Source organism: Lissotriton vulgaris, chromosome 9, assembly GCF_964263255.1.
Source record: "Lissotriton vulgaris chromosome 9, aLisVul1.2, whole genome shotgun sequence".
NCBI classification, from domain to species: domain Eukaryota; kingdom Metazoa; phylum Chordata; class Amphibia; order Caudata; family Salamandridae; genus Lissotriton; species Lissotriton vulgaris.
The window spans coordinates 24,103,110-24,115,220 of NC_141697.1; the positions used below are offsets into that span (position 1 = coordinate 24,103,110).

At 48.5% G+C, this 12,111-nt stretch overlaps 1 protein-coding gene across 1 annotated transcript in view; it reads right to left on the reverse strand.

Annotated features, from left to right (window-relative positions):
- NPAS3 (neuronal PAS domain protein 3) overlaps positions 1–12,111 on the reverse strand; it is a 1,714,960-nt gene that overhangs the window by 12,641 nt on the left and 1,690,208 nt on the right. Inside the window, exon 9 of the mRNA XM_086936951.1 lies at positions 6,541–6,685. Within this exon, the coding sequence (XP_086793077.1) occupies positions 6,541–6,685 (145 nt within the window). The remainder of the gene's footprint in view (positions 1–6,540; positions 6,686–12,111) is intronic.

Here is a 12,111-nt window from a genome sequence, read left to right on the forward strand (position 1 = left end):
TGGGGTCCTGCTTCCGAGTTGTTGTACCAGTAGTTTAAATCCCCTATCAACATGACCTTATCGTAGTCAACAACTAAGCTGGCCAGTTGCTCAGACAAAGAGACTGGGAATATAGGCATGGTTATAGGTGGACGATAAATCAGTACCAGCACCATAGTTCCCTTATCTGTAACAGATTTGATTACTAGGTTTTCAGTGTCTGGTAGGTCCAAGGAGATAAAGTGGTGAACGTATGATCTTTGTGAATGATGGCGGCGACGCCACCCCCAGTTTTTCCTAGTTTTCTGTTTGCTGACAGAATGTAATAATCTGCCGGTAGGGCTGTATGAAGATCCGGTAAGGAGTCCGCTGTGAGCCAAGTTTCAGAGAGAAACAATATGTCTGGCCTGTCCAATTTAAGCAATAGAAAGATGTCTAATTGATGTTTTACCACGGATCTGGTGTTGAGGTATTGACAGCTAAGAGTCAGAGCAATTGGACTTAGGGTAGAGCTAGTGGGGTTAGAACCTTGAGATAAGGGAGAGGAGGATTCCTGCATTAAGTGGAGGGGATAGATGTTGTTGGCCTTCAAGTGGGCGCATGTAGTAGGATCGAGAGAGGAGATGCCAGAAGTTTGCAAAGAGAGGAGTTCAAGGGAAGTATAACTGCGATTTTCTCCGTACTGCCTGGTCCCTGGGCCCGTCCATGCACGGACAGGCGCAGAGGGGCTTGCCTTAGGCGCGCCTTCGGCGCCCAGACGGCGCGCCCGCTGCGCTCGTCCGCTGCGCGTCCTTGAGAGGCACATGATTATAAGGAGGAGAAAAGAAGAATAGGGGCGTGGCCGAGCGCGAGTGGGCGTGGCTTGTGCGTGGCCCGGGGAGATAGCGGCCAAAGAAACCGAGCTCCGTGTCAGCGCTAAGGTCCGCTGCGCGGCTGCTCTCAGGAAGTGCCCTGTCACTGCTATAAGTGCCCAAGGGAGAGTGGTGAGTTTAAAATACAAATAATTAGACACAAGTAAAAAACAGCAATAGCACGATTCTCCCGGCTTTCCGCCTCAGGAGTGTGGTTGTTCTCAGGTCGCGCTCGTAGTCAGCGCGGTTTAAATACGGCAGAGAGGGGGCGTGGCCTAGCGCGAGTGGGCGTGGCTTGTGCGTGGCCAGGGGAGATGGCGGCCAAAGGGTAGTCAACCCTAGGGTAGTCAACCCTAGGGTAGGCCCTAAACAGTCCAGAGGGCAGGGTGCATCGTATTGAAAACGCAAGTGATTAATTTTTTAAGTGTTACACATCCTAGTAATGAGAAACTCCTACATTAGTTTTTCTCTACTATAAGACCTATCTTTCCCTTTCGATGACTTTGGGTTACCTTATTACACTTAATAAGTGCTGGCCTTTGATTGGGAACAGTTAGAAAGTCATGTTTGGTTTAGAAAGAATTGTAATTAATTTAAAATCCTCTTTAATGGTAAAGTCAGGTTTTAAGTCATTCGGTTCTGAAAAGGAGCATACAATTGAACATAATACCTTCATTTATTATGCACAAGCATGTAATTGAATTTAAAATAGGGAACCATTCCTGGTCCCACCAAGCTGCACAGACGTGCCTTAGTATGACTCCAATTAATTAAATTCAGCCATTAATTATCCACTGTTTATCCATATATTTATACTCCATTTAAACCATTTTTTAACTCTTCATTCAATTTGTTTTATCCATTACTTTTCACAGATCATAAACAATCTTAAGAGCACATGTTGCTTCCACATGTCAAGATGTTTATTAAAATCACCCAATGCATTTCGGGAAAAAACAGTTTCCCTTCGTCAGGGGTATCTATAAAAAAATCCATAAATACATCACCATTAGTTGTTGAAATATTTACGACGCTAGATCTATACATAAATAAAATGCATTTAATTGCCTTTCAACAATACTATGACTATGTTTATCATGAAATTCTACATTCTCCTGTTTTTACTCAGTTTAACTACCATCATTGTAGTCTTGTTAATTCAAGCTGCTGTACGTGTTCCCCACTTTTAACAACAAGCATTTGCAATGCAATAGGTCTCGCATTAGGAAAGTTTGAGCTATTGGTATTGTAGATGACAAATATTTTATTTATGTGTTGGTTTTGAAAATAGCGAAATTAATAGCTTTGTCATTTACAATGCCAATAGTTTTAACTTTCGCAAATGTGACATTGTATTTACATGACTTAGATGTATTGATATTACAAATAACAATGGCTTTTATTTTTTTAAATAATGAATACTTAAATAAAAGTTATTGTAATTTATAATGCCAATAGCTTAAACTTTTGTAAATAACTTTTGGGAAGATTATGTTAATTGTACTTTATTGTGACGAAAATCCAAGAACAGAAGTGAATTATTAAAAAAATGTTGGTGACATTTGTAATAAAGCTTGAAACATTGAGAGAACATATTTGAACCAGTTGTTGTTGAATTGAATTGTCGCACAGAGTGATGCTGTGGCGTTCAGTGGTGCTGAGCGATGCTGTGGCGTTTAGTGGTGCTGAGTGATGCTGTGGTGTTCAGTGGTGCCAAGTGATGCTGTGGCGTTGAGTGGTGCTGCGGCGTTGAGTGGTGCTGGGGCGTTGAGTGGTGCTGTGGCGTGGAGTGATGTTGTGGCGTCGAGTGATGCTGTGGCGTGGAGTGATGCCGTGGAGTGATGTTGTTGCATGGAATGGTGCTGTGGCGTGGTGCTGAGGCGTTGAGTGGTGCTGTGGCATTGAGTGGTGCTGAGTGATGCTGTGGCGTTGAGTGATGCTGTTGCGTCAGTGGTGCTGTGGCGTTCAGTGGTGCTGTGGCATTCAGTGGTGCTGTTGCATTCAGTGGTGCTGTGGCGTTCAGTGGAGGGATCCGTGAGTGGATGGATGGATCCGTGACTGGATGTATGTATGGACGGATGGATCCGTGAGTGGATGTATATATGGACGGATGGATCTGTGAGTGGATGGATGGATCCGTGAGTGGATGGATGGATCCGTGAGTGGATGAATGGATCCGTGAGTGGATGGATGGATCCGTGAGTGGATGGATGGATCCGTGAGTGGATGGATGAATGGATGGATGGATCAGTGAATGGATGGATGGATCCGTGAATGGATGGATGGATCAGTGAGGGGATCGATGGATCTGTCAGTGGATGGAACTTTGAATGGATGAATGGATCTATCTGTGAGTGTATGGATGATGAATGGATAAGTGAGTGGATGGATGCATGGATGAATGGATGGATGGACGGGGGGAATGAGCAGGAGCAAGATGATCAGTACACCAGAAACTGCATCCACTTGAAATAAATGGTACCCCCGCCCGAAAATGTAGTAAGTAATAATGTGAAGGGAGTTGGAATATTGGCAGAATCTTGGAAGGTGAACAAGGGGCCCATATTCTTCTCTGGGAGTGGTGACAGCCCTGACTCAAGGCTGCCCTGGAAACTTTGGGGGTCACAGCTGTCTGTTATTTGAGTGACTTTTCACCTTGTGCATTTGCAATTTCTTTCTGTTTGTATCTCTTATGTAAATCATGCAAATCAAAGTCCTTATGTAACGCAACTGGTTCTTTTTTAAAGCGCTCTGACACATTCGGGTAATGTTCGTGCTATAGAAAATCGCATTAAATAAAAAATAAAATAAAATAAAGAGGGGGGTCTGCTGCTCTATGGGTGCCACAGGGCCCATGAGAGAGGTCTGTCAGTCAGAGGGGCCCCTCTCCACGAGCTCTTGTGCCTGGGGGAGGGGGCGCTCCGGAGCCTGCGGCTGCCCACACTCCGGGCCCCCGGTGGGGCACTGCTGGCGGCGGTGACTCTGTGCCCTGTGCCCCCGCCGCACTCACCATCTTCAGCCTCCACTGATGCCCTAGGTTGGAGCTGGGGGAATCACAGCCCTTCTTCTATGTCTACGCCCTGTCTGATGGTTAGAGAGCTGATTGGCTCTCTGGGGCATGTACGCTGCCTCCGATAGGCTCTTCACAGGCCAGCGTCATGGTGTCCCGGTGGAATTACAAGTGTTAGCAATAGTATTAAAAATAAAAGTGTTTAATGGCATTACCAAATGTATTAACCATAAAATTTACGCTGAACTTTGGCACTCCGAATACGCGGAACCTTCCCGAAACAACAGTCGTGGTATTCACGGCCTCATTGCCTGGCTTTCCAGCCATGGTATGAGAAGTGTCGAACGTGGCAGCCATCTTAGAGTCAGTCGCCTCTTCAGAAATTTAGAAACAGCTGCAACAAAAGACCTTCGCCTGGCGATGGATTTTTGAATGACTTCAGCAGAAGGTTCCACCAAGACCCCCCCCTTATCTGCACTCCATTTTAACCACCTGTCTACAGCCTACGAGATACTACTAATAACGGTGCGAACCACAACAAATTAAAAACGAGGCGTGAAACGCAAACATACTGGGCAAGGTGCACACCAACGTCGACTGTGGTTCTACGAGGTACCAGACAGTGGCACAAAGGTGGACTAGGTGTTGGCAGGATCGGCCATCCTGCCTGGATGTGAGAGGCCGAGCTGTGCACAGCTTCATTTACATTTTAAAGGAGCTGCCTCAGCACATTCACAAAGGACCTCACACCGGCCTTTTGTCTCCCTAGACATCCTGAGACCAGGGCAGGGAGGAAGGATATTCTAAAACCATCTGTGGGGTACAAAGTTTCTTACACTTCAAAGCTGGCATCAGATATAACTAGTGGCCCCTCAGACCAACTATTCAGTTCACTGCTGGACCTGTGGAAGACTACAGAAAGATTGCCTTGGTTCACAGAGGACTGCCCTGCAACTACCAGAGGATTGCCCTGCTGCGTGAGGCCTGCCTTGTTCTTCAGAGGACGGCCCTGATGCCTGAGGCCTGCCTTGCTGCCTGAAAGAGAGAGGACCATCTCCTTGAAACCAGGACTCCCAGAGTGACTCCAAGGCTCAGCTGACTGACCTCCTGCAAGCTGTTGAGCCCTCCCAACTGCCCAGCTGACCTGCTGCATCTGGTCCTTCCTGGGACTGCAACTGGACCTGCCTGGATCTGCAACTGGAGCTGCCTGAGCTGTGATGTCCGCTGCTCGAGTGAGTTCCTGATCCCCAGGGGTGCCTTTCCCGGTCCTGGACTTTTGGCTGCATCAGTTGAGCTCCTCTTGTGAAATCCTCAAGCTTTGAACTCTGCGTGCCGGATTTTGCAAAGGAAACTTTTAGAGTTGAACTAGCCTGGGTCTTGTATCCGGTCCACACAACATTATGGTCGGCCTGAACTTGCGACATTGTCCCGGCCCAGTGCAACCAGTTACTCATAGTTAGCGATTTCTGATTCTTGGCACTATTTTTACTTAAACCTTGAAAACTGCAAATGTTTGGTTTTACTAATTGGATTTTTACTGTTTTGGTCTCATTTTATTTATTGCATTTTACTATTTTTCTAAATTGGTGTGGTATATTTGTTATGTTGTATTCACATTATGACTGTTTGTGTGCTGCATAAATGCTTAACACTTTGTCTCTAGGTTAAGCCTGACAGCTTTAGAGCCAAACTACCAGAGGGTGAAGCACAGGTCAATTTTGTGACTTGTGTGGTTCACCCTGAAAAGGATTGTGGTTGTTGCTGAGATGGGTTTTCACCTCCCTGAACCAAAGACCCAATGTCTTACAACCTCCCACCCAGGAAGTTTTACAATGGGGGAGGAGCCATTATGTGTACTTTTCTGTCACTTATCAGCAAGTTGTACCTGGTGGTGATGGTCAGAAAAAAGGACATCACCCCGTCCACCTAAACAGGACTGGCAGTGTAACGCCCTTCCTCCAATGGCTGTTCGAGAGATCGACTGAGCTCTGCTGATTGCAAGCTGGTGAGCCTCCCGGCCATGAACAGGGTGGGTGGACCATTGGTTTGGAATATAGGGCACCACGTCACATCTGTGGAGGAATACTGATCTTCCAAACTGCAAACCTACCCCTTGATTTTTTATTCTATTTTAAATCATTTAGTTTACCTTTTTAATCTGTTTTTCCTTTTAAATTATATGTTAACCTACTTATCTACATTCCTTAAAAATCAAAGGCCAGATGTAGAGAGATCCCTGCAATGAAACGTCGAAGTAAAGGGACTTGTGAAACATGTGGAGATGAAGGGCCCGATTCACAGAACTAACTTAAGACAAAATCCTAAACTTACTACTTTTGGTATTCACAGAAGTTAGGATTTTGTCTTAAAACAAACTTAAGACAAACTTAAGACAGACTTAAGACAGACTTAAGTTGGGATTTTGTCCTAAGTTTGTCTTAAGTCAAACTTAAGACAAAATCCTAACTTCTGTGAATACCAAAAGTAGTAAGTTTAGGATTTTGTCTTCAGTTAGTTCTGTGAATCGGCCCGAAGTAATGCAGGGCAGAGATAACGAGGCTGAAGGAACAGGGTTGCACCAAAGCACCGGATACCACCCTGCCCTCAGTAAAGCAGATGCTGCTCTCTCTGACCTTTGACCCAGTAGCCCCAGGCAGCCCTGAGTCCATGTGCCCAGTCCCACGCGCCCTCAGACTCTACCTGAGGATGTAGTTGACCCAGATGATGTTCTCGCTCGTGTTCTTGGAGTTGATGGCGATGGTGGCGCACGACTGCACCCAGATGTAGCCGCCGTTCTTCTGCATCCATCGGTAGTACTTGGTCACGCACTGGCCCTTACTTAGCACTGAAAGGACAACAAAAGAGAACTCGTGAAAATTCCAGAAAGACACAGAAGAAGTTTATTTTATTTTATTTAGGAGTTTTATATAGCGCCAGCCAGACCCGAGGGTATCAGAGCGCTTTACAACATGTATCACAGATGCAATCAAACATAAGAAGTAACTGTAGTAGAACATAGTGATTCGTGACGAGTAAAGTTCAAACAAAAAGAGTAGCAAATAGAACGTAAGGATGCGCGGCGAGTACAGAAGTGTGGTGAGGTGGACCCTGCCCACTCGTGACCGAGAATGTTCACTTGGGGTTGATAGTGAAACGGGAACTGGGGCTTTTATGGAAGCAGAAGATGAAACAACCCGAGAAACAAGTGGTCTGCAAACGGAAGGTATGAGAGAGCACATCTCCACACCTGCGAGCTGCTTCACAGAGCTTAATTTGTCATATAAGTGGCGGTGCCCCAAGTTTGTTTAGAAGCCCGCGGCCGGCACTATCGAAGGTCCAGTGCCCGATACCATGGCAGCAGGGTCCTGGTACCACCCCATGCCTCTTTAGTTCACCACCAGGCACTCCCTGCCTCTTTACCTCATTCTTTAGGGTTCATTTTCATCCTTGCTTTCTCCCTCTGCCACTGTTTCTTCGTCTTTCTTTCTCTCCCTCCTTCTACCACTTTGAGCGGTTTTCCCTCTCTCTTGCTCTGGGGGAAAATCTGATGAGGAAAACTAAGTGCCGGCCCCCCAAAATAAGTGCCGGTGAACCCCACCTGCACACACTGGCTCAAATTAAGCACTGCGGTGAGATTCAGCTCTGCATGCAGTTCAAAAAGTGCCTCGTTTGCCACAATTATCCTCCTGCCCCAGACCCAGTCTATGCACCTGACAAACACAAATGCTGTCTCCCTAAATATATAGAGGGCAACATTTCTGGTCTGAAAGTGAATCTGGTGTCTAAAGGAGGCCAAGACTTCTGTGCCCGGCCATTGTTATACTTCTTTTGGGAGGGGAATGTCTCCTGCATGGCTCTGGAGAGAGCGCACCCCCGCTCTTTGTTATTTGCTATGCCCGGCCTCTTGTTATACTTCTTTTGGGATGGGAATGGCTCTGGAGAGCCCCCCTGCTCTTTGTTATATTATGTGCCCGGCCTCTTGTTATGCTTCTTTTGGGAGGGGAATGCCTCTTGCATGGCTCTGGGGAGCACGCACCCCCGCTCTTTGTTATATTATGTGCCTGGCCTCTTGTTATACTTCTTTTGGGAGGGGAATGTCTCCTGCATGGCTCTGGGGAGCATGCACCCCTGCCCTTTGTTATTTGCTATGCCCGGCCTCTTGTTATACTTCTTTTGGGAGGGGAATGTCTCCTGCATGGCTCTGGGGAGCACCCACCCCGCTCTTTGTTATATTATGTGCCTGGCCTCTTGTTGTAGTTCTCTTGGGATGGGAATGTCTCCTGCATGGCTCTGGGGAGCACGCACCCCCGCTCTTTGTTATATTATGTGCCTGCCTCTTGTTATACTTCTTTTGGGAGGGGAGTGTCTCCTGCATGGCTCTGGGGAGCATGCATCCCCGCTCTTTGTTATATTATGTGCCCGGCCTCTTGTTAAACTTCTTTTGGGAGGGGAATGTCTCCTGCATGGCTCTGGGGAGCACGCACCCCCGCTCTTTGTTATATTATGTGCCCGGCCTCTTGTTATACTTCTTTTGGGAGGGGAATGTCTCCTGCATGGCTCTGGAGAGCACGCACCCCTGCTCTTTGTTATATTATGTGCCCGGCCTCTTGTTATACTTCTTTTGGGAGGGGAATGTCTCCTGCATGACTCTGGAGAGCACGCACCCCTGCTCTTTGTTATATTATGTGCCCGGCCTCTTGTTATACTTCTTTTGGGAGGGGAATGTCTCCTGCATGACTCTGGAGAGCACGCACCCCTGCTCTTTGTTATATCATGTGCCTGGCCTCTTGTTATAGTTCTTTTGGGATGGGAATGTCTCCTGCATGGCTCTGGAGAGCACCCCCGCCCTTTGTTATTTGCTGTGCCCAGCCTCTTGTTATACTTCTTTTGGGAGGGGAATGTCTCCTGCATGGCTCTGTAGAGCACCCCACCCCGCCCTTTGTTATTTGCTATGCCCGGCCTCTTGTTATACTTCTTTTGGGAGGGGAATGTCTCCAGCATGGCTCTGGAGAGCACGCACCCCCGCTCTTTGTTATATTATGTGCCCGGTCTCTTGTTATACTTCTTTTGGGATGGGAATGGCTCTGGAGAGCACCCCTGCTCTTTGTTATATTATGTGCCCGGCCTCTTGTTGTAGTTCTCTTGGGATGGGAATGTCTCCTGCATGGCTCTGGAGAGCACGCACCCCCGCTCTTTGTTATATTATGTGCCCGGTCTCTTGTTATACTTCTTTTGGGATGGGAATGTCTCCTGCATGGCTCTGGAGACCACCCCCGCCCTTTGTTATTTGCTATGCCCAGCCTCTTGTTATACTTCTTTTGGGAGGGGAATGTCTCCTGCATGGCTCTGGGGAGCACGCACCCCTGCCCTTTGTTATTTGCTATGCCCGGCCTCTTGTTATACTTCTTTTGGGAGGGGAATGTCTCCTGCATGGCTCTGGAGAGCACGCACCCCCGCTCTTTGTTATATTATGAGCCCGGTCTCTTGTTATACTTCTTTTGGGAGGGGAATGTCTCCTGCATGGCTCTGGGGAGCACGCACCCCTGCCCTTTGTTATTTGCTATGCCCAGCCTCTTGGTATACTTCTTTTGGGAGGGGAATGTCTCCTGCATGGCTCTGGGGAGCACGCACCCCCGCCCTTTGGTATATTATGTGCCTGGCCTCTTGTTATAGTTCTTTTGGGATGGGAATGGCTCTGGAGAGCACGCACCCCCGCCCTTTGTTATTTTCATTATGCGCGGCCTCTTTTTATACTTTTTTGGGGATGGGAATGTCTCCTGCATGGCTCTGGAGAGCAACCCCGCCCTTTGTTATTTGCTGTGCCCAGCCTCTTGTTATACTTCTTTTGGGAGGGGAATGTCTACTGCATGGCTCTGTAGAGCACCCCCACCCCGCCCTTTGTTATTTGGTATGCCCGGCCTCTTGTTATACTTCTTTTGGGAGGGGAATGTCTCCTGCATGGCTCTGTAGAGCACCCCCGCCTCACCCTTTGTTATTTGCTATGCCCGGCCTCTTGTTATACTTCTTTTGGGAGGGGAATGTCTCCTGCATGGCTCTGGGGAGTACGCACCCCTGCCCTTTGTTATTTGCTATGCCCGGCCTCTTGTTATACTTCTTTTGGGAGGGGAATGATTCCTGCATGGCTCTGGGGAGCACGCACCCCTGCCCTTTGTTATTTGCCATGCCCGGCCTCTTGTTATACTTCTTTTGGGAGGGGAATGTCTCCTGCATGGCTCTGGGGAGCACGCACCCCTGCCCTTTGGTATTTGCTATGCCCGGCCTCTTGTTATACTTCTTTTGGGAGGGGAATGTCTCCTGCATGGCTCTGGGGAGCATGCACCCCTGCCCTTTGTTATTTGCTATGCCCGGCCTCTTGTTATACTTCTTTTGGGAGGGGAATGTCTCCTGCATGGCTCTGGGGAGCACGCACCCCTGCTCTTTGTTATTTGCTATGCCCGGCCTCTTGTTATACTTCTTTTGGGAGGGGAATGTCTCCTGCATGGCTCTGGGGAGCACGCACCCCCGCTCTTTGTTATATTATGTGCCTGGCCTCTTGTTGTAGTTCTCTTGGGATGGGAATGTCTCCTGCATGGCTCTGGGGAGCACGCGCCCCCGCTCTTTGTTATATTATGTGCCTGGCCTCTTGTTATACTTCTTTTGGGAGGGGAATGTCTCCTGCATGGCTCTGGGGAGCACGCACCCCCGCTCTTTGTTATATTATGTGCCCGGCCTCTTGTTATACTTCTTTTGGGAGGGGAATGTCTCCTGCATGGCTCTGGGGAGCACGCACCCCCGCTCTTTGTTATATTATGTGCCTGGCCTCTTGTTGTAGTTCTCTTGGGATGGGAATGTCTCCTGCATGGCTCTGGAGAGCACCCCTGCTCTTTGTTATATTATGTGCCCGACCTCTTGTTATACTTCTTTTGGGAGGGGAATGCCTCTTGCATGGCTCTGGGGAGCACGCACCCCCGCTCTTTGTTATATTATGTGCCTGGCCTCTTGTTATACTTCTTTTGGGAGGGGAATGTCTCCTGCATGGCTCTGGGGAGCACGCACCCCCGCTCTTTGTCATATTATGTGCCCGGCCTCTTGTTATACTTCTTTTGGGAGGGGAATGTCTCCTGCATGGCTCTGGAGAGCACGCACCCCCACTCTTTGTTATATTATGTGCCCGGCCTCTTGTTGTAGTACTCTTGGGATGGGAATGGCTCTGGGGAGCACACATCCCTGCTCTTTGTTATATTATGTGACCGGCCTCTTGTTATACTTCTTTTGGGAGGGGAATGTCTCCTGCATGGCTCTGGAGAGCACGCACCCCCGCTCTTTGTTATATTATGTGCCCGGCCTCTTGTTGTAGTACTCTTGGGATGCGAATGGCTCTGGCGAGCACACACCCCTGCTCTTTGTTATATTATGTGACCGGCCTCTTGTTGTAGTTCTCTTGGGATGGGAATGTCTCCTGCATGGCTCTGGAGAGCCCCCCTGCTCTTTGTTATATTATGTGCCCGGCCTCTTGTTATACTTCTTTTGGGAGGGGAATGTCTCCTGCATGGCTCTGGGGAGTACGCACCCCCGCTCTTTGTTATATTATGTGCCCGGCCTCTTGTTATACTTCTTTTGGGAGGGGAATGTCTCCTGCATGGCTCTGGAGAGCACGCACCCCTGCCCTTTTTTTATTTGCTGTGCCTGGCCTCTTGTTATACTTCTTTTGGGAGGGGAATGTCTCCTGCATGGCTCTGGAGAGCACGCACCCCCGCTCTTTGTTATATTATGTGCCTGGCCTCTTGTTGTAGTTCTCTTGGGATGGGAATGTTTCCTGCATGGCTCTGGAGAGCACGCACCCCTGCTCGTTGTTATAGTATGTGCGTGGCCTCTTGTTGTAGTTCTCTTGGGAGGGGAATGGCTCTGGGGAGCACGCACCCCTGCTCTTTGTTATATTATGTGCCCGGCCTCTTGTTGTAGTACTCTTGGGATGGGAATGGCTCTGGGGAGCACGCACCCCTGCTCTTTGTTATATTATGTGCCCGGCCTCTTGTTATGCTTCTTTTGGGAGGGGAATGTCTCCAGCATGGCTCTGGGGAGCACGCACCCCTGCTCTTTGTTATATTATGTGCCTGGCCTCTTGTTATACTTCTTTTGGGAGGGGAATGTCTCCTGCATGGCTCTGGAGAGCACGCACCCCTGCTTGTTGTTATATTATGTGCCCGGCCTCTTGTTATACTTCTTTTGGGAGGGGAATGTCTCCTGCATGGCTCTGGAGGGCACGCACCC